The sequence below is a fragment of the Protopterus annectens genome, chromosome 4.part1 (genome assembly GCF_019279795.1).
Source record: "Protopterus annectens isolate FY-2018-M chromosome 4.part1, PAN1.0, whole genome shotgun sequence".
NCBI classification, from domain to species: Eukaryota; Metazoa; Chordata; order Ceratodontiformes; family Protopteridae; genus Protopterus; species Protopterus annectens.
Genome location: NC_056734.1, coordinates 415613052 through 415637701, shown reverse-complemented (window position 1 = coordinate 415637701; position 24650 = coordinate 415613052). Strand labels below are relative to the sequence as shown.

The 24650-nt window shown below is 41.3% G+C and overlaps 1 protein-coding gene across 1 annotated transcript in view; it reads right to left on the bottom strand.

Moving 5' to 3' along the window:
• UGGT1 (UDP-glucose glycoprotein glucosyltransferase 1) overlaps positions 1–24650 on the bottom strand; it is a gene marked incomplete in the record, with an annotated part of 2149769 nt that overhangs the window by 703028 nt on the left and 1422091 nt on the right. Inside the window, 1 exon segment of the mRNA XM_044070228.1 lies at positions 20185–20270. Coding sequence (XP_043926163.1) covers positions 20185–20270 — 86 coding nt within the window.

Genomic DNA, 24650 nt, shown 5'->3' with positions numbered 1-24650 from the left:
TGCTGAACAGAGGCTCAGGAAACTAATCTAAAAGGAAGGCAAAAGCCAACACATTGTAGCTAGGCTTATAAACGCCCTTGGGCAGATAGCCTAGTACCTACCTATGAACCTATGTAGCTGTGACCATTGAACTGCAAGAGTCCATTGAAGGACTCATAAAAATGAGAGAAGAGAACCAGAATGATTGATGAGGCCCATATGCCCTAAAAGCCCTAGATTCAATACTGCTGGGGGACAGGAGCTCCTCAAAGAATAGGTGGATATTACTAAAGATGCTACCAAGGATGCTCTTGAAGGCCTTCTCTCTTGCAATAGTGGAGAATGTTGCCTCAGACTGACAAGATCTACAGCAAAAAGTGATGTCCGTGAAGGCTATTGGATTCAACATGTTTTGGGATCCAGTGACTTTGACATCTTCAGTGCTGGACCGTGAAGAACGGTTGGGTCAGGGGACTGTTTAGAAGACTTTTTGATAGTCTTTTCAGGAGCCTTGCTTCCCTGAGACTTTTCATTGTCCTTAGAAGGTGTCTTGTCAACTGCTGAAGAGGATAGAACAGTTGCGGTAGCGAATCCCTGCAGAGGAAGTAAACCCTTTAATATTAACTTATCCTTGCAACTTTGGAAGGCCTTGTTATCAAAAGAAGTACATGCTTCACAGTGTCCAATTGTGCCACCTCCAGACAACGGACACATAGGGTATAGGGGGGTCCTGTAGGGGAATTTTAATGCCACACTTGGAGCAATTTTAAAACTTTTATCAGTCATAGGTAGGAAGAAAAAGGAAAGAACACCACTCTAAAAGAATACTAAAGAAGTTAATTCAAGACTAAACAGTCTTGAGACAAAAGGGATAGTATGAGAATTTTTTTTTGAACAGCAACAAGAATTGAAAAGCTGAGCCAAAAAGGGCTTAAGCTCTAAAAGAAGAAAGGACAATTAGCTGGGAAGGGAAGGATATCCTAAGCTAAAAGGTACAGAAATAAAGAAAAATTTTGTAAGACGTATCTCAAAAATGAAAGGAGATCAGACCCCTTAGAAACTCACGACCATTTGATCAGGAGGCACATGAGATCAGAGGATTTCAGGGAGGGGAGGAGTCAGAGCTCTGGCTCCATGTGTTTGGAAGTGCCAAGATCAAGTCAGAGTTGGAACAGAGACATTTGTTGAACCAGACACAAAAGGACAACTTCAGATCCAGAAATAAGGCTTTTCCGAAATACTACAGAGACATGATAATCAAAAGAAAAGGAATTCTCAAGAGTGCCTAGGACCCTTAAAACATATGAGTGGTGGAGTGCATCGCCTAAATGATACAACATAGCAACATTTTGTTTACCAAAATGAATACTACATTTTATCAAGTTTAGTTTGAGGGCACTTCCGTACACTAGTTGTTAATATAATTTAACCCCTGCATTTGCAAGTCTGTGGAGGAAACAACATTGATTTTCAGTAGTCTTCAAACTGATGTAATCACAGACCAGCAATGTTGACGTGAAGGCCAGGAAAACAGATGCCAAATATTGGAGGGCCCAACCCTGAATCGTGGTACACCACCGACAGATTTTTTAATTAATGTATTTATTTTTAATTTTAGAAGTGGCACCTGCGACTAAACACATAGGTTCTTCTAGTAACCAATTTGCTGTCTAACACAACAAATGAACTTCTACTCTGTCAATAATGCATGCATGGGGAATAGTATTAAAGGTCTTGGCCATGTCCAGATACATTGTATGTAATACAACTTCTTATCGACTGCTTTGGTGACTTTTTCAAAGAAATTACGGAGGTCCAAAGAGGCATGACCTGCATCTGACAAAGCCAAATAAAGATTTCAGGATTATGAGATTTTTCAATGTCCATATTAATGAGGTCAGAGATATGTTCCATAGCTTTAAATGTGAGGATGGTGAAACTAATGTGTTTATAGTTCTCAGGAATCTGTGAATGAGTCATGCCTGTGTAGTGGCAATACTATACCTGTTTTCCAAGCTTTAGGAATGCAGTCAGTGGACAGGCTTAGAGGTTATTTCGGTGGATCTGACAGCCCATATTTAGTGGTGATAATTAGGTAGTCTGGTATGTTATCACAATCCATGTGTGAGGCATTCTTAACTTTTGAGAAGGCTGAGAATACTTGTTCCACAGCAGTTGCAGGGGAGCTGGGACTGGAATCTGGAATGATTATAAATCTGGTTGGAATAATACTTGTACTAAATTCATAAATTAGGATATTAGCCATTTCCTTTGGGTCAGATTGGGCAGTGTTATTGTGGACTAGCTCTGAACATTGATTTACATTAGTTCTTAACTTCCTGACATAGCTAAAGAAAAATATATATTTACATCAGAAGCGTTTATTACTCCACACCCTAAGCGCTTTCACCATTGAAACATGGCTTCATCAGAGTGAGTGGTAGCTCATCAACAAACCATATTTATACACACATTAATCATCCAATTACACATTTAAGACACAACCATCTTAAAAAGACACTGTCCCTGCATTCATTACTAAATAAAACCTATGTCAAATTAAATACAAAATACATACAAAATAAATACCATCCCATAAGTGTATATATATATATATATATATATATATATATATATATATATATATATACACACACACACACACACACACACATATATATATATATATATATATACACATATATGTATATGTATATATATATATATATATAAATATATATACAGTTAACCATATTCATTCACTGTATTAATCTTTTGTTTATATATATATATATGTATATATATATATATATATATATATATATATATATATATATATATATATATATATATATATATATATATATATATACTAAATATTATCTAGATTATGTATGCCCTTTGTCTCACAATGCTCTATATTCACACAGTATAGTTTGTACCAACTTTAAGAGATTTTTATTTTTTTATAGATAGGGTGTTGGTAAATGAAAGAGGAGGTGATGTAAAATTAAAAGTGGAATTATTAGAATATAAATGACATGTTATGTGGAATGCAACAATGCCCCCTGGATTGAATGATTTCATTTCATTAAGACCCTGCAAGAGGACAACATTTGACATACTGGGCAGGCCCAGGAGAAAAGGGAAGTGAAATAGGGCATCAATGCGACCCTCATCAGTAGTAGAAGCTCATCTTTTGTTCTGAAGGTCTTCAACTACGGTCTCAGGAAGAAAACCCAAAGAGATGCTCATCCTACAAGGGGCATACAGACTGGCCTCATCTGAGTTAATCCTTGAATGAGGAAAGCATGGGCCACATCATTAAGTACAGGCAAACACCAAAGTCCATTGTCTTGGCAAAAGCATTAGTGTGACCAAAATTGGTGAGCATGTGATACAGAGGCTTAATATGAAAATCATCTAGAGAGTCTTTTTGGAGTCTCCATTATCACAGATTCAGGAAGCATAGCACATTTTTCAGATCCTGTTTTACATGGGAAATCTAAAAATGTGCAATAAGTAAGAAAGTTAAAGGCAAAACATCCAAAATTATATACATACCAGGAAAAGGTCCTGCAAAGTGGTGATATAAGACAATAATGTGATACCCAAACCTGTCAAACATTCTAGACTTCTTACCCATTGGGTGGACAGCAGAGTTCTGAGTGCTTCTAACCTCCAAGGATGTTGCCAAAGCAATGGAGTCTGGGTTTGGGTGCCCTGACCAAAATTAACAATGACTGTGCAGGTAGAAAATATCGATTGACTTCCTGTATGTCCAAGCTTTCCCATTCTGCCCTGGTGACACTTTCACTGACAATAGCCAAGGGTGAAACCAGCCACGAGGTATGCAGAATAAACCTGCATGCTGGGGGGAGAACACGTAGAGTCTATAAGGCATGCAACTTATTTTGCCTAAGGTATAGGAACTGAATAACTGGAGACTCTAGACTCTACAGATTATGGTACATCTGGGGCCTTATAAAGTCTCTTGAACAGAGCTCTAAGGACTAAGACCACCAAGGCATCTTTAGGGATTCTTATGGAAAAGAAAACTGCAAAAAGTTGCTGGTAATGCCTCTGGAATGCACTGTTCATCTTCAGCATGCCCATCACCCACTGGATACATTTGATGGGTCTGCTGTAGCATATACACTGACAGGCTTTGCTCAATGGATGAAGGCAATGAGTGCACCAGCAATGTTGCACTTTTAATCCTACTGACAATGACAATGACAATCCCTGCTGTTGCACACAGCTGCCTGTCAGCACCAAGGACACTGGTACCACATAGGCTACTGCAGACACTGTTGATTAAGACTAGGGAAATGCCAGGTAAGTGGGGAACACTGGCAATGGAAGAGTACTCAGAGTAATGAACTGGTGCTGAGGCCAGTGCCAGCATGATTAACTCATTAACCCACAGTACCATCACAGGACGCATCTGAGGTTACACCCGAGTGCTCCCTGAGGCAATAGCTATTCTTGTACATTACATCCAAGTGACGTCCAGTAGCAAGACTATGTTTACAAGCCCAGCTTAACTCCACTGTTGAAAACTAAATTGAAAAGGTACCTGATAAGTACCTTCTCAACTTTATTTTCACAGTGGAGTTGATGATAGTTTACACAGGATTTTTTTTTTTTAGAGAAAATCGGCTATCTGTGGCTGCAATCCTTCACAGCTAGCCGATTTTGTCTGCATTGCATTTTAATGTACAGAGATGCCCCAGTGACTAATGCACACTCCTTTTCTTACTTCCTTCACCTGTAGTAAATAAAAAAGACTCTAACTGATCTAAATTTTTAAATTTACTTATGGTTGTTTTGTGGATTCACTGACTGATGCTCATTCTCTTGTGGAAATGTTGTGACTTTCTTGACAGCAGGGCTTTGCATCTTCCCACCAGATAACAGTGAGGAATCTGTAGCTGGAGCACACTTGGCTTTGGTAGTGAATACATCGCGCTGTGCATCCATAATATAAACTAGATTAGTACTGGTACTAACAGAAACAGAGATGAATTTAGACAGGTGATGTGTCATGGATGGATGATGGCACATGACAAAAAAAAGCTCTGCTGAAAAGTTACATGTCTGAAGCTGCTTTGTGTTGGATTTATGCAGGTCAGTCTGTAATATGACATACCGAAGTGCTGAGTTCTTATTGCAAGATTTTATTAGACTGTAGGTTTTGCGAAACTCTTAAAAGATTTCACTCATTTACATAAGTGATATTTCTGTTCAACTAGTCCTCTAAGCAGTGACACTTGGTAATCAAATTTTTAATTTTGCCACTGTTTTGAGTAGGAGCTCAAGTTAATATCCAAAATTTCCATGACTAGAGAATTCATAATGAATGGTAATTTGCAAATCCAAGACTTTTTTTTTGTGCTTTTCTCTGGCTATATCTGAGCTCTAAATGTTAGCTGCTTGTAACAGCAAGAACCTAGAGAGTGACAGGGTTATTGCAGAAATTTCCTTTGCAGGAATATTCTTTAAACTTAGAAAGTGATAGCAGATACAGACTGTTTTCACCCACTTACAGTGAGAGCATGTAAGGATTGCTTGGGTTCACCTTGTCTGCTCTTTGCCAACCTGTTGAAGAGGCTGTCATAATGATGTAATTTGTGTTCTCACATTGCTTTGACTTCAAGTTGTGATGCAAATATAAGGGTTTCTGTTTTTGCAGTATGGTTTATTGACTTCTAAAAGTATGCCATTCTAAAAAGTATGCGCCAAAGCTACAAAATGGAAAGAAAGCATTCGATCTACTAAATCACAGAAGTTTACAATGAGGTTTTTGGAAGTATGGTACTAGAGAAAAGTTCAGAGAATACTTAGAAATATATCAAATACAAGACTACGGTTACTAATTAATGATCATTTTCAAGTGGAGATTAGAATGGATTTGCTTGGGTGAATGTCTCATTTTGGTGCTTGTACATACCAGGAAATGTTACTGAAGGGTCATTTTGGGGAAATATTTAATTCTGGTGCTTGTGCATACATCAACATTTTATTGAAGGGGTCACTTGGGTGAATGCTTCATTTTGGTGGTTGTACATACTAGGAAATGTTAGTGAAGGTTCGTTTGGGGAAGTGTTTCGTTTTGGTGATTGTACATACCTCAGCATTTTACTGAAGGGGTTGCTTGGGTGAATGCTTCTTTTTGGTGGTTGCACATACTAGGAAATGTTACTGAAGGGTTGTTTGGGGAAATGTTTCATTTTGGTGCATGTGTATACCTGGACATACTAATGAAGATGTTGCTTGGGGAAATAATTCACTGCGTATCAGGGAAGTGGTTATGCATACACAGTCAGACTACTGAGGTGACCTCTGGGCAAAATAGTTTATTGTGTCATTTTAGTGCTTGTGCATACCCAATGCAAACAACTGAAGGGATTACTGGGGGAACATAAAAACTAACTCTGCAAATTACATATGGTTACATTTCTTAGAATACAGCACAGAAATTTAAATACAGTGTAATATGTCACCATATAAGACATCAGATACTTCTTCTTTCGTCTTTTTCCCAGTCAGGGGTCGCCACGGCGGATCATCTGTCCGCTCCTGATTGGCAGTGGAGTTTTACAGTGTCGAGTTGCCAGCCCGGCGCCCAACCTTCCACAGAAGGCACACACATGCACGCACTCATGCCTAGGGCCAACTTCGAGTGTCCAATCCACCTACAGCATGTCTTTGGGATGTGGGAGGAAACCGGAGCACCCGGAGAAAACCCACGCGACCACAGGGAGGATATGCACACTCTGCACAGAAGGCACCCCAACCGAGGATCGAACTGGATAACCTCTTGCTATGAGGCGGCAACGCTAACCACTGCACCACCGTGGCCGCCCTTATAAGACATCAGATACAACAATGACTAATGCCTGGGTGGTATGAGAGGATTAGTATTTTATGGCCGATTTTTGGCATTGCTGAGCCAGATATTTTGGACAATATTTGTGCCTTTTTTCCTTCTGTGTCTTACTGTAACCAGAGGGATGGTTAGGTGAGATAACATGAATTACTACTTTTTGACTAAATATTACACGGATCGACCAGATAAGTACGACATTTCTGCTTGCATTATTCACATCTGATTCTACTCAGTAGTTGCCTGAGTGAGATCAAGGTTATTACTTGCCAACTACTATCAGCATGGAGATACCATATATTTTGGGCATTTTTCCTGGCTTTGTCAGGTGTGGAATTTAGGTGGGAGGAAGGGCTCAGTAATATACAAGTGTTGCACTCTTTTTACTGAATTACTCATGTCTTCTCCCAACAAATGATGATGAGTCTGTTACATAACAGCTGCACAAGATAATATAATGAATGCCTACTGAACAGGTTATGTGAAGCAATTTTCACCTGTGTCTGAGCATGCATACCTTTGCAGTAATGCAATGCAGGTCATTTTCACATTAACAATAAGTGCACTTACAAAATAGTAGAGTCATGATCACTTTTCAGGTAAAACTTTCAATAGCTGTCACTGTTATTCACATAAATAGAAGTCATTATCACATTGATGAATGCACAAGCCAGATTTGGGTTTTTGTCTACTTGTAGTCATTTCAAGCATCCCCCACCAGTTTCTTTCTGCCATTTTGACAATTTGTTTTAGACACAGTAAAGTCCCCATGGTGGTTATATGCTTCATATTTTTGTGAACTACTGCAACTGAACATAGTATCATGTAGTAATTTTCTGTATCACACGGTCACTATATAGTTTTCTGATGTGTTGCTTTTCCAGTGCCTCTGCAGGTATATATCAGAATGTTGTATACTGTTGTATTTTTCAGGTGTAATTTCAAGTGGAAAGTAACACGTCCCCCAATGAAGATGTCATCTGCGGAGGAGAAAGCAAGCAACATTTACCTGTTGGGTGAGGAAACGGACTCTGATGGTTGCAGCAGGGGTTCAGACACGGGTATGTACCTTGAGACACCATGTAATGCAACCAGAATGAGGATGAAGACTATGACATAGACGATGAGATTCCACTTGCACATCTGCGTGAAAAGGCCATTGTCTGTGATACGGATGATGCCCCTGTGTCAGACCATTCCTGACAGACCACTACAACTGGTCTGCAAGGCCATGGAATGTATCATCATGGAACTCATAAACAAAGACATTGGTAACCTCTAAACTCTGGATCCCACCCAGTTTGGGTTTGTGAAAGGCAGATCATGCCTCCTGAACCTGAACGACTTCTTTGAGGCGGTCACCAAAGCCGTAGATGAGGGTAAGGTGGTTCACACAGCCTATCTTGACCTCGCCAATGCTTCTGATACCATCCACGATTCTGGAATTATAGCTAAACTCACTAAACTAGGTATAAATCCCTATGTCACAAGATGGGTTTCCAACTGGCTCACTGACGGAACCCACACTGTAAAAGTTGCAGATTCCAAATCTGACCTCAAACCAGTAACAAGTGGAGTACCACAGGGTTCAGTCCTGGGCCCTCTCCTGTTTGGTATCTATTTCTCTGAAGTACAGGCTAACACAGAAGGCCTCTAACTAAGTTCACAGATGACTGAAAACTAGGAGCCATAGTCAAGTTCCCAAATGATGTGGGCATCCTCCAAAAGGGCCTCGCTGAGACAGATGCCTGGTGTCAGAGCCATGGCCTCAAGTTCAATGCCAAAAAGTGCACTGTCATCCCCTTTGGTAAAAACTCTGTACCAATGAACTACCACATAGGCAGCAATCTACACTGAATGTGTGATAAGAGACCTTGGGACCCAGGTGGACAGTAGAAGTCTCTCCTTTGATAGACACATCACCACAGTAGGCAGAAGTCCTTATACGTGGCACACCTCATCATAAAAGGGTTCTCATCCAGGAAAAAAAGAGGTCATTGTTCCCCTCTACTCGACACTCATTAGACCCATTACAGAGTACAATGCCCCTATTGGAATGTACCTCACAAGACATCTGCAGCAGTTGGAAAGGCCACAGAAGTACCTGACAAAGAGGGCTACTGGCCTCAAACAAATGCCCTACACTGACCGTCTCAAAAAACTCCAACTTTACTCCGTAGCAATCGCCTACTCAGAAGTGATCTCTGCCTAACATATAAAGCTATGTCAAACCCAGAGCTGTTGGACATGCTACACCTAAAGAAATCCCAATCCCTCTGAGCTACACGCTCTAGGGACCTAAACTTTGTCACAACAATAAACAGGATATGTTGGAGGGATAGATTCCTGTTCTAGAGGCTTCCCATACTCTGGAACAGGCTACCCATCTATGTCAAGCAAAATTCTTCATTAGCACTCTTCAAGAAAAATCTTGATGAGTGGATGGGAAATAGGAAATACACCCCGGGGATCACTTCTGTGTCTCTGCTCGACAGTTGCACAGGAAAATAACTTTCGTGGGTGGCTGTAATCGACTCTCCGGGTGACACAAGCATCCTCCAAAAGGGTCTCACAGAGACTGATAACTGGTGCTAGAGCCATGGCCTAAAGCTAAATGCCTAATGTGATCTATGAACTTGCAAGAGAAGACCTGAACAATAAGGATGAAACTGACCATGATAGTGAGGATGAGGTGCCACTTGTACTCCTAAGGAAAGGTGCCACACACAATGGTCACCTAGTGCAGTCTGATTTTGACACAGATGATGAATTGCCTTTATCTGCGCTCAGGAAAAAGCATGATATCACTGACAGACCTATGAAGTCCTCCACAGTCCACAGGTTGACACTAGGCTATCTGCCCTAGGGCATTTATACGCCTAGCCAGTGTGTGTTTGGCTTTCGCCACCCTTTTAGATTAGTTGACTGTGCTTCTGTATAGTAGGTCACAGAAGGTAGCCCTTTTAAGGTTAGTTTGCTGTACCTCTGTCAAGCAGGGACACAGAAGAAATCCCAGGGGTAAACTTATGATCTCCCATCCACTCGTCAAGATTTCTCTTGAAGAGGGTCAGTGAGGGGCACCTGCCTAACATGGATTGGGATTTTGTTCCAGAGTGAGGGGAGCCTCTGGGATATGAATCTGTCCCTCCAGCATGTTCTATTTATTTCTGTGCTGAGGTTCAATTCCCTGCAGCGTGTAGCTCTAAGGGATTTGGATTTCCTGAGGTAAAGCATGTCCATTAATTCTGGGTTGGACATGAATTTATACGTCAGACACAGATCACCTCTGAGTATGCGATACGCAACTGAGTAGAGCTGGAGTTTCTTTAGCCAAACTGCATAGGGCATCTGTTTGAGCCCCTTGATCCTCTTGGTGAGGTACATTTGGGGTCTTTCAAGTTGCTGCAGGTGTCGGGTAAGGTACATCCCAAATGGGGCATTGTATTCAATTATAGGCCTGATAAGTGATGAGTAGAGGGGCACAATGACCTCTCTTGATCTATATGTGAACCCTTTCGTGATAAAGTGGGCTATATAGAAGGTCTTTCTAACCACTTTGGCAACGTGATTGTCAAAGGAGAGATCCTAATCTACTTGGGTCCCCAAGTCCCTAATTACTTCTTCTGTACTTAATGGATTAACACCTATGTGGTAATTTGTGGGCACTTTGTTTTTCCCAAAGGGGATGACTATGCACTTTTTGGCATTTAGCTTTAGGCCATGGCTCTAGCACCAGTTATCAGTCTCTGTGAGACCCTTTTGGAGGATGCTTTTGTCACCCGGAGAGTCGATTACAGCACCCAGTTTGCAGTCATCTGCAAACTTGGTCTGCCATAGTCCACCCGTGTTAGCCTGTACCTCGGAGAAATATATACCGAACAAGAGAGGTCCCAGGACTGACCCTTGTGGGATGCCACTTGTAAATAGTTTAGAGTCTGACATGGCACCTGCTATTCTGACCATGTGGATACTGTCCCTGAGCCAGTTTGCAACCCATCTTGTGACATAGGGGTTGATATTTAAGCTGGTGAGCTTATTTATGATGCCCGAGTGGGGTATTGTGTCGAAGGCTTTTGCGAGGTCCAGGTAGGCTGTGTGGACTACCTTCCCTTCATCTATGGCTTTGGTAACCGTTTCAAAGAAGTCGACCAGGTTCAAGAGGCAAGATCTGCCCTTAAAGCTGAACTGGGTAGGATCCAGTGTCTGGAGGTTCCCAATGTCTTTGTTTATGATTTCCATGATGATACGCTCCATAGCTTTGCAGACCAGGCTAGTCAGGCTTATAGGGCGATAGTTTCCGGGGTCTGTTGTGGCACCACCTTTGTGGAGTGGGACCACTGTTGCTGTATGCCATTCCTTGGGTACATATCCTGTAGTAAGGCTGAGATTGTACAGTGACTTTATATGAGGGTTTAGTTCTTCTTGGAGCTTGTGTAAGACACACCATCTGGTCCCATTGATGCTGTGTTTTTTGCTTTGGAGAGGGCTGCTCTCACCTGTGCATCTGTGATCTCAGGAAGGCTACACACTGTTGGGATAGACATTTGCTCTTTTGGGGGGGAAGGAGGGGAGAAGTTTGCACTGAACCTTTCTGCCAGGATGTTGGCAATGTCTGTGGGTTCAGTGCATTTTTTGTCATTTTGCACTAACTCAGAGCATATCTGGGAGTTGCCTCCCAGGTTTCTGACATAACTAAAGAAGGCCTTGTGATTATCTTTAGTGTCTTGTGCAATTTTTCTTTCGAAGCTGCCCTTAGATGATTTTATGAGGGATCGTAGTTTCTTGGTAGTACTGATCAGAGACGCCTTCCCTTTTTGGGATTTTGCTCTATCATGTAGTAGCTTTCTCCTTCTGTTGTATAGCTTATTTATGGCCGGGGTCCACCAGACAGGTCTCCTGCCTTTGGAGGAGTGAGTCTTGGTTTTATTTGGGAAAGCACGCTCCATGCATTCCTGTAGGTGTCCATAGAACGCTTTTGTAAAGGATTCTGCATTTTGGGCTGTATTTTCCACTGGCCCGGGGACTTTGAAGGATTCCTCCTCGGTTTTGAGAAGTGTGAAGTTTGCTTTTGAGAAGTTCTTCAGCGTGGTTTCCTTGGCTAAGGGTGGGGATGGAATATGGATGTCCAGTGAGATTAGTTTATGGTCTGATCTTACCAATGAGGGGTATACCTCTGGTGTGGAACATAGAGACCCCATGTTGGTGATGACCAGATCCAATATGTTTTCCCCTCTTGTGGGAGTGACCAGTTTTTCCTTAGCATTTGAGTTTATAAATTCTAGGAACCGTTGGGCGAGGGTGTTTGGGCTTGAGTTGTTTTCCCAATCAATGTTTGGGTAGTTGAAGTCACCCAATATAATGGTGTTTGGAGAGACCTTCATATTCTCCAGTGTTCGCAGGAAAGCCGAGTGAGGTTCCTGTGTTTGGGAGGGTGGTCTGTAGCAGGCTACAAACTGAAAGGCAGTTTTGCCCACTGTTAGTTGCACATGGATGGTCTCTGATGCTTCGTGCAGTGCCACTAACCTGGAGGTGTGGGTATCTTTGATAAATATGGATACTCCCCCTCCTTTTGTGGTTCGGTCCTAGTTTTGGGGCTGGAAAGCATGGTATGAAGTATAACCTGTTAGTGCTGGGGTGCTCTCGGGAGCCTTGAACCAGGTTTCTGTTACTGCACAGATATTGATATTCTCCATACTGAGGACAGTCTCGAGTGACAGTGCAAGTGCTGGCAAGGATGCGGATGCTCCTTAAACTGTACATGAGGCTCACCAGTAGTCCAGAGTATGTGGACTGGGATGGAGAAAATCCACTAGATCTAAGTGTAATTAGCTCCTTGTCAAGAAAGGATACGTCTCTGCCTCAGCAGGGAATGTCTGTTAGCACTTCACTAACAAGTTCATGCAATAAAGTTGCTACTGACACTGATGAGAGAGCACCATCACCGAACCATGTTGTCATTTTCTGTAGTCTGACATAATCCTTCACCACAACTAGAGACATGCAAACAGCCAACAGGCAGCGCACAAGGCCAGATGGTTGTAGAATGGGTTCATGCATGGATTGATGCTCAGGGTCAGTGGATCTACAATTAGCCACAACAGCATCACTGCAGAAGATTATCATCTTTTCAGAAATGATGGAGTTCACCTAAATGAAGATGGCATTGAACAGTTCTTGAGTGATCTGCACAATGGCATGATGGCAGCAATGCATGATATGCTGGCAACATGCACCTAGTGACAAAAGATGGAAAACATCCATGACCAATTAGGAGCAATATGGTAAGTGAAAGTCTATTAAATTTCATGACAACCTTTTTCATTACTTACAACACAGTTTAACTGTAATTGTACCTCTGCTTGGGAACATGTCAACATGCTAAGTAATACCTCATTTGAAGACAGTGTTAGTCCTCACAATGTTGTAAAGATTTTTTTTCATATTTTGGTAAATAACTTTGCTAGAGTGACATGTCAATGTGCTAAGTAATACCTAATTTTGAAGACAGTGTTAGTCCTTACAACACTGTAAAAGAACTGTGCTTTTGGGCTGTACACATGCACAGACATCACAGTTTGTTTAGGACTTGGGTTATGGAAATTATGAATTTTTTTAATATTTTGGTAAACATCTTTGCAAGGGAGCATGTCAATGTGCTAATAATACTTCATTTTGAAAACAGCATTAATAGTTACAACATGGTAAAATAATTTTGTCTGTATGCTGTATACATGTACAGATATCAAATTTTTTTTAGGGCTTAGTTTATGGAAATTATTATTTGTTTTATATTTTGGTCAACAACTTTGCAAGGAAGCATGTCATTGTCTCAAGTAATACATCATTTTAAAGACATTATTACTCCTTACAACATTGTAAAAGAACTGTGTCTGTATGCTATACAAATGTACAGATATCACAGTTTGTTTAGTCTTGTAAGGTTATGAAAATTATACATTTGCAATATTTCTCATTATTATGCCCATATCTTTGCAAGGGAGCATGGTGATGACACAAATGATGCATCATTTTGAAGCTGACTTTGAGCCACACAACATGTACACTGATATGTAGTCTCTGTCTGTTACAGGTGATGAGATACTATGCTTTGTTTATTTATCAATGATAAATATAATAGTAATCATATTTCTGTAAATATCTCCAAAACCAAGCATCACACAGTAATGGTTAAGGTATCACTTTAAAGCTGACATTCATACAAACACATTAATTACAAATTGTATGGGTCTACATGGTACATTCACCAAGTTATTGTGATTTGCTGTACCAAAAAGGTAAAAATATGCACAATATCAGCATTCCTTGGCAAATATTTAATAACGACTTAGATATGCACTGTCAGCATTTACACTCTTGGAAAGGTCAATGTCTGCTGAACAACATTTGCATTTACATTTTTAGTCTAGCTCTTATGGTCAATGAGTTATGAACATTTGTTTTCAATATGGTATTACAAATGGATTATCTGAAAATGAGCTCAGGCTGCACTGTTCCTATGGTGGAAGTAAGCAGGCAGCACTTTCTGAGCTGCTCCGAAGTGAATGAGTTAACACGAATTATAAAAGCTGGGGAAGCACCAACAACTGTTCCATCTGGCATAGGAATGGTGATGCGGTTTGCATCGTCACCAGTGGAGAAGGCATTGTGATCAGAAGCTTCAATGCCAACGAGGCAGTGCTCTGTGCTAGTGAGTACAGCGGTGACTGTGGTAGAGGGTTAGAAATGTGGGTCAGCAAAACGAAGCGAATGCCTCTTGCCTGACTTTCCATAGGACCCTTGTTAAAGTACAGTTTTGTAAAATCTTAGCATACTGGTAGACTGTCCTTCTCTTCACTGCTGCAGTATTCTTAATACATGGGGATACAGCTGCAAGGCAACCCAATGTCTGGCCAGTATACCAAAATCTTTAGGTTGCCGTACGGTACGCCATTCATCAATAGTATACTCCTTGCATAGCGTAGGACATAAGGGATGTACGGATGTACCCTCCTCACAGCTGAGAGCCCCAGCAGGAATGCCAGTCCAAGGAAGGAAGATGTGAGCAATACATCCAGAAGAAAAGTACCAGGGGGATGGAGGGTGGGAGTGACTACAGCAGCAGTGAAGAGAAGGACATCTACCAATATGGTTAGATTTTACACAACTGCACTATGTCCTTCCATTCACTGCTGCAGTACTCAACACATGGGAGAGTGTCAAAGCTTAAGAAGAACCCAGGGAAGAGGAAGGACCAGCAGAGCTCTCAATGAACCCATGCAAAATGGCCCTTGCAAAACTAGCCCTAGCTCTAGATATTGCATCCAGCTTGTAATGTTTGGTAAAAGAGTGCACTGAAGTCCGAGTATCTGCTTCAAGGACAGAGCTAGTGTCTAACCCCTTGAAAAAAGCACCAGAGTAGGCAACAGCTGTGGTGGAATGAGACTTAACAGAGCAAGGGAGGCTTTTACTATTATGAACATAAAAATAAATAGCTTTAGAAATTCAAGAAGAAACAGTCTGCTTGGAAACAGCCGTCCCTAAAGACCTATTGTGAAAAGAAACAAAAAGCTGATTAGACTTTCTAATAGCCTTTGTCTTATTCAAGTAAAATCTGCATTGTCTATGCACATCTAAGGTGTGAAGACTCCTCTCACTAGAAGTGAAAAAGGTAGGCAATTGAATAGACTGATTCAAGGACAACTCATTCACCAACCTTAGGCATTAAGGAAGAATTGGTATGCAGTTATGAAAGATAAGAAAAGGGGGCCAAAGCTATAACATCCTGAAGCTCAGACACTCACCTCGCAGAAGTAATGGCCAACAGAAAAACAGTTTTCCAGGAGCAATGTTACAAGGAAGCTGAGGCAGCAGGCTCAAATGGAACTGGAGTCAATTTCTCCAAGAAAAAAATTAAGATCCCAGGGAGGGGGGACAGGCTCCCTGTGAGGTCTAAAATGAAGAACACCTTTTAGAAATGGTTAGCTTCAAATGTAGAAGCTAAAGGAGGAGATAAAGGCAGGCAAGCAGAAATAGCTGATAATTGAGCCTTAACAAAAGAGTAGGCCAAACCAGCACTGAGCAATTCACACAAATGACAGAGAACCAAAGGAAAATCCACAGTAAGTGGATCTACATTTTTTTTGAACGACACCAAGTAGGAAACCTCTTCAATTTGGATAACTAGGATTTCCTGGTATTGGGCTTCCTGGCCTCCTGCAGGACCTTAAGCATGTCCTCAGATGCATCATTTTGAAGCTGACTTTGAGCCACACAACATCCACAGAGTCAGCTGAAGAGTAGACAAGTGAGGATGGATGAGAGATCCCTTGTCTTGTGTGAGTAGGTCCACCCTGTGATGTAAACTTGTGGTGAAGGTCCTTGACTCGGTGGAGAAGAGGTGGAAGCTAATGATGCCATGGCCAAAAGGCAGCCCCCAATAAGATTTTTGGAGAATCCTGCTGAATCTTGGACAGAAATTCTGGAATAAGAGGAAGGGGAGACGAGGCATACAGAAACATCCCCTTCCATGAGAATCAGAGTACATCCACCTTCCACACCAGAGGACTTGGGACCCTGGCAGAAAACTGTGGAAGCAGTTTGTTCATGGGGGAGTCAAACAGATCTACTTGAGCACTACCCCACTGGTGGACTATGTCCAGAAACACATCAGTGTGAAGCATCCACTCGTGGGATTGGGTCAAGGACCTGCTCAGAGTGTCTGCCACTGAATTTCAAGCTGAAGGAATTAATACTGCGTAAAGGGTAAGCTGATATTTCACTGCAAGACCCCAAACCAAGAGTGCCTACCGGCAAAGGAGGTAGGACTTCATCCCCCCTGCTTGTTCACATACCAAAGGACTGTGGTGTTGTCTGTGAACACCTTGAGAATTGCTGGGGAGAGGAGAGGATGAAAAGCTTGCAGATCCATCAGCAATTTCCTCATCTCTCCGACTGACGTGCTCCTTCTGTTGAAGAGGACACCAAATGCCCTGAACTTTAAGAGGGCTGAGACCTGCACCCCCATCCAACATCTGAGACTTCTGTAAACTCCTGAACTGGGAGAGGTGGATAAATAGCAAGGACTAGATTCAGAGGAAGTTGCTGAATCCACCATTGCAATTCCTCTTCTACCCTGCCTAAAGGAGGAATTAGAAAATCTACAGGGTGCACATGCTGTTGCCACACTGATTTTAGGAACCACTGGAGTTTCCTCATGTGAAGCTTGTCTAGACGGAACATGGGCATGGTGATGCCATAAACCCCAGAACTCTCAAACACTTCCTGGCCATAATGGAGGGCAGGAGAAGATGATACTGGAATTAAACAATGCCTTGGGTGATCAGACAGATGATCAAAGGATGGCATTCAGACTGGCGGCAAAGATGTTCTGAGAAGGATATGTCTGGATGCTCCTTTTATGTTCTATACTACGTGAGGAGCGTACTAGTAATGTGCGACATAGCCTACGGCAGACTAAAGGCTTTTGTGTACTGCCTGGACGTCAGGTCGCCTTGCGGCTATATCCACGTGTTGAGAATACTGCAGCAGTGAATGGAAGGACATCTATATTTATACTCTACTTCCTGCACAAAAGAGGCAAGGAGTAAAGTATTCTTTGTTGGTGACTCTGGCTTTATATGCAAATGGGACAGTTCAAACAGTGAAAATGTCTCTGCATGCTTCTTAGATGCCAAGACAGGGGGGAGAGGTCTGAAACCTTCATGTGTATTTTTTTTTTTTTGATAACTTTGGTGGTGCTGTTGATGTCATGACCCAGTCCTAGTCAATCTCGACTTAGGGAGACTGAATGAGGCTGCAGGCTAGCTTTGGGCCTAACATCAAGCACATTTTGAGGATGGTCTTAAGCCATCTCACTGGCCTTCACTGAGCAAGGAGGCATTTTCAGGTGAAATGTCCTTTGCTGGATTCAAATGACTCTTGCTCCAGAGCTGTCGTACTGGAAAGCACCATTTTCATGTAAATATGTAAGGGTTCAGGCTTCTAGCCAGAACATTTCCCTTTGGTACATTTGGTTGGGGACACATCTGAAGCAACATTCAGCTGCAGAATAATATGACTGTTGCTGTCTCATGTTGCCTTGGAGACCATGGACACTATTTTCCCCAGTGTATTTGGTTATTGAAGTTGTGAGAATGGTACTATATTGTTCCACCACTCCTAACTTCATGTAGATCCTCTGATCCTCACGGTCACCATTCCCTAACAGGCTTATTTGTACAAGTCACATCAATCCCCACCCCCTTACTTTCTTCTACTTCCCCTCAATCTTTTATCAAAAATGTCTTTAATTTCTCATATTCTAAAAATGGACCTTTACCAGCCCGATCTTCCCTGACTAGGTAAAGTTTTAAGCTCTAACAGCCATCCTTTCTAGAAACTGAGTAAAAATTCAAAAGTTCCAACTCCTCCCACTCTTACGTTCCCCTTTCCAATGCTCCCCCCGCACCTGCCAGCACCTCCAACAACTCATGCCTCTATGCATCAGAGATAATTTAAATTGTGAAACATCTCCACTATTTAGAGCACCTTTTGGAAATCCTCCATGCACTCACTTGCAAACAGGATATATGTTACCATCCTAGGTGTGGAAAGGTGAATGTTGAGGGTAGATTGTATACTGAGCCCTGGTGAAGGATAGTTCTTGAAAAGACTGCTGGGCATGTGGGTTGGTCAAAGAGGCATGGCAACCCCAAGGCCTAGGACTAGGATGGATGTGTTCTCACAGGTCACACCTCATTTTTGACACAGCCTACCATGTAGAAAGTGAGCAAGTCAAGAGTCAGCACTTAGAAAAACCCTGTCACTAACTTATGTGATGCTGCTCTGTGCCCCTTTCCCTGATTAACAGCCTCGTCTGGGGGATACTACTACTGAAAATCTGTTATCCACAAGCTCTATACAGCAATCTCTGATGAAGTCCTTTGTATTTTTGACAAAAGCACTTAATTTATTAAATATTTGTGTGGAGCCTGGCTGCCTATTTCATTTTTGTATTCATTTTTTTTTCATTTGTGACAGCAATCTCAATAAGACTCCGTATAGCTTAAGTCTAGTTCCTACATTACATTAAAATCCTTCCCATCGTTACCTATTCTCCATCACGCTCTCTGAAAAAAAACGTCACCACTGTCATCACTAACGGGACATTACACTGGCAAATATAATAAGCAAAGGTTTTCCTAGTGCTGTTCCTAAGGCATGCAAGTTACATCCAGTTCAAGTCTGGGCTGTTCCAGGCACATGCTTTGTTACTCAGTAACAAAAAAACACTAAAATGAAATATACAGTTACTGGCTGAACGACAACAACTACAAATTACTAAAAGATTGAGTATCTATGTGAATATGGCACACTACATTAAATTTTCAGCTTTTACTGCTTATTTGCATTAGTTTCAAGATGTATTAGCTTGTCCTGCTGTTAGGTGTATTCAGTCACTACCTACCTAACTGCCCCTTCGCACCTCCCAAAAATCTCCTTTCAATTTATAAACACAAAAAGTCCATCAGACACTTTTCTATGCTCAAACTCAGCAGCCAAACTTTGGAACAATATCCCAATGGACATTAGACAGACATCTAGCACTCACTTGTTTAACACTAATACATCTAATCACCCAATCCTGTCTCTGTACTTGCATTACCCCAAGCTGAAACATCATCCTTTCTATTCTTCTGGTCATCCTCTCATCTTTCTCTTCCTCTTTTCTCCTCTCATCTTCCTATTACTCTTCCCATCCCATATACTGTCCACTATCCCCACCATCTCTTTTTAACAATAACTCATCAGTAAAGCCAAATCCTAGCTCGCAAGTTGTATAAGTTGCAGAAACATAATAGTGTTAACCAGTTACAGACAACTGTACATACTGTGCTATTGTTTTGTCTGCCACCTCATTTGCATTATGTAAATATTGCACCATTGTCTCTTCTGTTACCATACTTGTCTTACAAATTGCTTATTATTGTACATGTATTAAATGCCCCGTTACTGGAGCTTTTCTCCCAGGGCCTCCACTGAAAATGGGTTCTAATGGACTCTTCAGAAAAACAAATGTAAAATAAATGAAATAAAAATAAATAAGTATACTTTTCAATGTCACTATTAAAATATGTTTTCAACCCACACCTCGATTTTTTTAAATCACCCACTTTGCAGGTACAAATTAATGAATAAATTAATAAATTAGGTAGTACTTCTGAAAAATCAAAATTAAAATACGTTAAAAAGAAAACAAGGTGTTCACATCAGTAACAATTTTTGTTTAAAAAAAAATCTCCTTTAAAGAAAAGTACCCATAAATTCTATAAATATCTTCTGATCTTCCTTTCCGGAGTCTGAGTACCCATGCACCAGGGTTGGCTTTCAGCTGGAAGTAGCCCTGCAAGAAAAACAATCTCATCTTACTTTGATACTAGGCCAGGTTTTTTTTTTTTTTTTTTTTTTAATAAGAAACATTTTTATTAAATTATCACGTATAACATAGGCAATCATACATTTATAGAAATAAAAATAAACCATACTGAATTTTAATTGCAAACATTATACATTACAAACCATACTGACAATTTTAGTTGAAGACATTATACATCACTTATAATCTATCCAGTCAATCAGTCACAAGTGACATAGCTCACTCAAATCCTGCCTTCTCTCCTCCTCTGCATGTATTCTCACAATTCCCATTTCTTCCTATGTAATCTGCTCCTACTCTTTTCTAAAGATCCCAATTCCAGCTGTTTTATCTCTATTACTATATTTGCTACTTCTAGTACAGTTGGTTTAGATTTTGATTTCCATTTTCTAGTAACTGCTTTTTGGCAGCATAATTACTATGTCTAGGCAATTCCGATTCTGTAACATAGCTCAAAAAAAATCATTTCCTTAATTAAACAATTTGCTCACCCAGTATCTCTGACAGAGTAGTTTACAGGGAATCTTCAAGTCTGCCAACTCATTATACTTCCAGAAAATCTGTTCCCAATTACCTCTTTCTTCCCCATCACACCTCCAACATAAGCGGTCTAGCCGAGGGAAAATTCTTTGAGGTCTACTTTGGTTATAAAAATTACTGTAAACACTTCCAAGCAAAGATCCTAAATCTTCTAGACTTTGTTGCATATTTGTGAGACATACATATATCCCCCATTGTTTCTTTGTGAAGTGCTTATCCAGTCTCACTTCTCAATCCTTTCTAACCTCCTCTTATTGATTCTTAATGTTATGCAGTATTCTATATGCTCTACTAATTATTCCTTTTTTAACAGTGGCTTCTGTTCTAGACTCTACTAGGCCAGTTTCTTGATGGCCTTCTACAGAGTTTTAAAACTTGCATTCTGAGCCACGAATAAAAAAGTTACACAATTCTTGCATCACCAAACTTTCAAAAGGCTCTTATAAAAAAAAGTTATGTACTCACCATAACAATATATCTGTGTTATCCATTTTCATTCTACCTCAGCTGATGGGTCTTGGATCAGACTCTGATGCTTTTACTACACATCCACCTCTTGAGCTTCTCCCTTCACCCATAACGCGCAACTATCCTGGTATACCTCAGATCAGTTTGCTGCCCCAACATTAACATATACATGACATCATATCATGATGAAGAAACAAGACAAAGACATACAGAAAGGCAGAGGCTCAAAACAGGGAACAGGTGAGTTCCAAAAAGGACACCCCTTAGGCCTTACTAGGAAGAGAGGGAAGGAGGTTGGAGGGTGGGGAGTTGAGGAAGAATGAAAATGGACAACACAGATGCATCATTATGGTGAGTGCATAACTTTTGTACCTGATGTTGTCATTTCATTCATTCTTCAACTGATGGAACAAAGTCTCCAGCTAGATGAACTCTGGGTGGTCTTAATGGAAGGATATTCCAGAGCAGAGTGGCGTCAAATGCTAACCTATTTTTGGATAGTATGTCTAACTTGTAATGAGCATGGCAGGTGCACAAATATCATCTGTGGGCGCACTTGACCAAAAGGCAGCTGATGCGATTACAGACCTCGTGGAATGTGTTTTGGGGGGCTTGGGTGAAGATAAACCTCTTTCTTTATAAGCAAAGATGTACAATCACTTACCATTTAGCCTGAGTCTCTTTGGAAACTACCCAACTTATTCTTGAGAAGGATTCAAACAATTGGTCAGTTTTTCTGAAATCTTGTGTTCTGGTGCAGATAAAATTGAAGCTGCCCATGTATGTCCAAAAGATGCAGCATGTATTCTCCTTTGTTTGAGAATTTCAGAAAGAACACAGGTAAATTGATGAACTGTTTTATGTTGGATTTGCAAGCCACCTTAGGTAAAAAAAAAAATTAAAAAAATAATAAAAAGGACTCGTGTGTCACAAGGGTCTATATCAAAATTCTGAAGAGATACAATGCCGAATGTGAAAACATCGAACCCAAAATATCGAATGGTGAAAATAGCGAAGCCCCAGAACATCGAAATATTACCTAGGGCAAGATTTTGGTGGGCCATTCCATGGCTTCGCTATTTCCTCCACTGTGGTGTGAGAGTTATGGACCTTACGGTTAGGGTGCGGGTTAAGGTAAATGGATAGTTAGCAATGTATGCATGGTTTAGTGTGGGGTTGGGTTTTGTTAAATGTATGTGTGTGGTTTATTAATTTGATGTGCTTGTGTTGGGTGTATGTTTCTCGGAACAGCCAATTTTTTGCCTGGGAACAAATTTGCTATTCTGAGCATTCGATGTTTTCAATATTCGAAATTCCAAGTTCAAACATATGGTGTTCGACATTTTAGAATTTCGAATATATGATCTAGACCCTGTAACAAGACCCTATCCTTATGGCAGATCAAGTATAGAGGTCTTGCGGAAAGGGTTTGGAGTTCAGATACACATCTAGCAGAGGTGATAGAGACCAGAAAAACTGTCTTCCAGGACAAGAACTTCAAACTACAATCCCTCTGCAGTCTGGTGATATGTGCCAAATAATTCAGTGACCAAAGGGCAAAGGTCATTGAGGCATAAATATGCTTGCCAAATCTATTCAAGGCCTTGGAGTCTCTATTAGGGAAATGGACAGATGAGGTCTGTTCCGCAAGCTCCCACTTAGTGGCTGCCATCACCACCATGGCAGCTATAGGAACTCCCTTTCTCCAGTGGGCTCTATCTTTAGGTGGAGCTAAAACTTATCTGGCCTCTTCGTTATGGGTTCTGAAGTATCAAGCTCCTTCCATGTTTGGTGTGAGATAAGTTTGATCAACTCATCAGTCGGATGGATCACACAACACATAGGCAAGGCTAGCATTGAAAGCCTCCAGAAACACGGACTTCTCTTGGAAAAGGGTATCAGAGGACCATCCACCTCTCTGTTTGAGAAGTTCTAGGATCTCTCCAAAGGAGACATCGTCATGTGGAGTTACGGGAGACCACTTCCCTTCATCAAAGTCTACCTGCTTAGTGACAGATTCCTGAGGGGAATCTAGGTGCCTTCTTCTGCACATCTTCTTCCTAGGGACCTCATCAGTGGGATGGTCTGGTGAAGTAATGGAACCAGGTGGGGAGTCCTGCATGAGGACTGTCTAAAGGATAGTATGAGGTGGCTGGTTCAGATCTTAAACTCGATGCAGGAAGAACAGGATGTGAAAAGGGTAAGGATGTCCTCTTTCTCTGGGTACAGAGAAGCCTCTGTCCACAACCTCAAGGGCAGAAGGTACAGGAGAAACAACAGCTGGTTGCACTGGCACATAAGCTACCTGCTCAGAACTGTGAAACCCTGTGGATTCCTGCTTCAAGGAGGGAGTCTGAGCTGAGTTATCCAATGCAGAGATGCAGACAAGCAAGGATGGCTCTAACAGCTTTGGAGCCGATCCCAACCCCCCCAGATCCCATGTCGATGCTTCAGCTCCGAATGTCATCCTGCTCCAAAGAGGTGTGAATCAGGTGACTCAGAGGCATGGACAGAGTGGAAGAACATCTTTGCCTTCAGATCCGAAAAAGATATCCTTGTAGATCTCGGATCAAAGTGCTCTGAAACCACTTGTTGGACTGGAGAAGATTTAACATGATGTTTTCAGGAAGGCAGGCTCACAGGTCCAATGGGAGCTTGAGCTGGAACTACCTCCCTCAGGTTTTGAGCCCAGAGAAACTTCATCATCCTATTCACCTCTGCCTCAGATAAGCTCCTAAAAGACCTAAGGGATGAACTAGTGGAAGGTGGTCTGGAGGATTTCCTAAGTGTCCCTTGTAAGAAAGGCAAATGGAGTAAGAGAGATATTGGATCTAGGGTGAAAAGTAGAGATCGGATCGGAGGAGAATTAGTTCTTAAAGCAGCAGGATCCGAGGCTGATGCTGGATCTGATTTCTTGAGAACTTTAGCTGGAGGTTCAAGGTTCAGAGCTGAACAGGGAGAAGATCATTCCCCTGGATTCTTTTTCTTTTGGAGCCATGTCAGGCTTTTCTTTGTCAGATTTATTAAATGGGGTTTGAGTCCCAGCCAAGGCAGAAACAGAAGAAGATAGCAAGCCTTTTAAAACCAATTTACTCTCATCACTCAACACACGGGAGTTGAATCCTTAACAAATACAGCCATCAACATCTAGGTGGGCAGTGCACCAATAATAAACACACTCCTTGTGGTCATCCAAGTTACAGATTTTTATGCCCACAGGAAGTGCATTTCTTAAAGCCCATAGGCTTGTCAGCAATAGCAAAGAGAAAAAGAAAAGGAAGAGATAACGGTTCATTTTTTTTTTTAATAGTAGGGGAAAAAATACCAACAATGGTATTT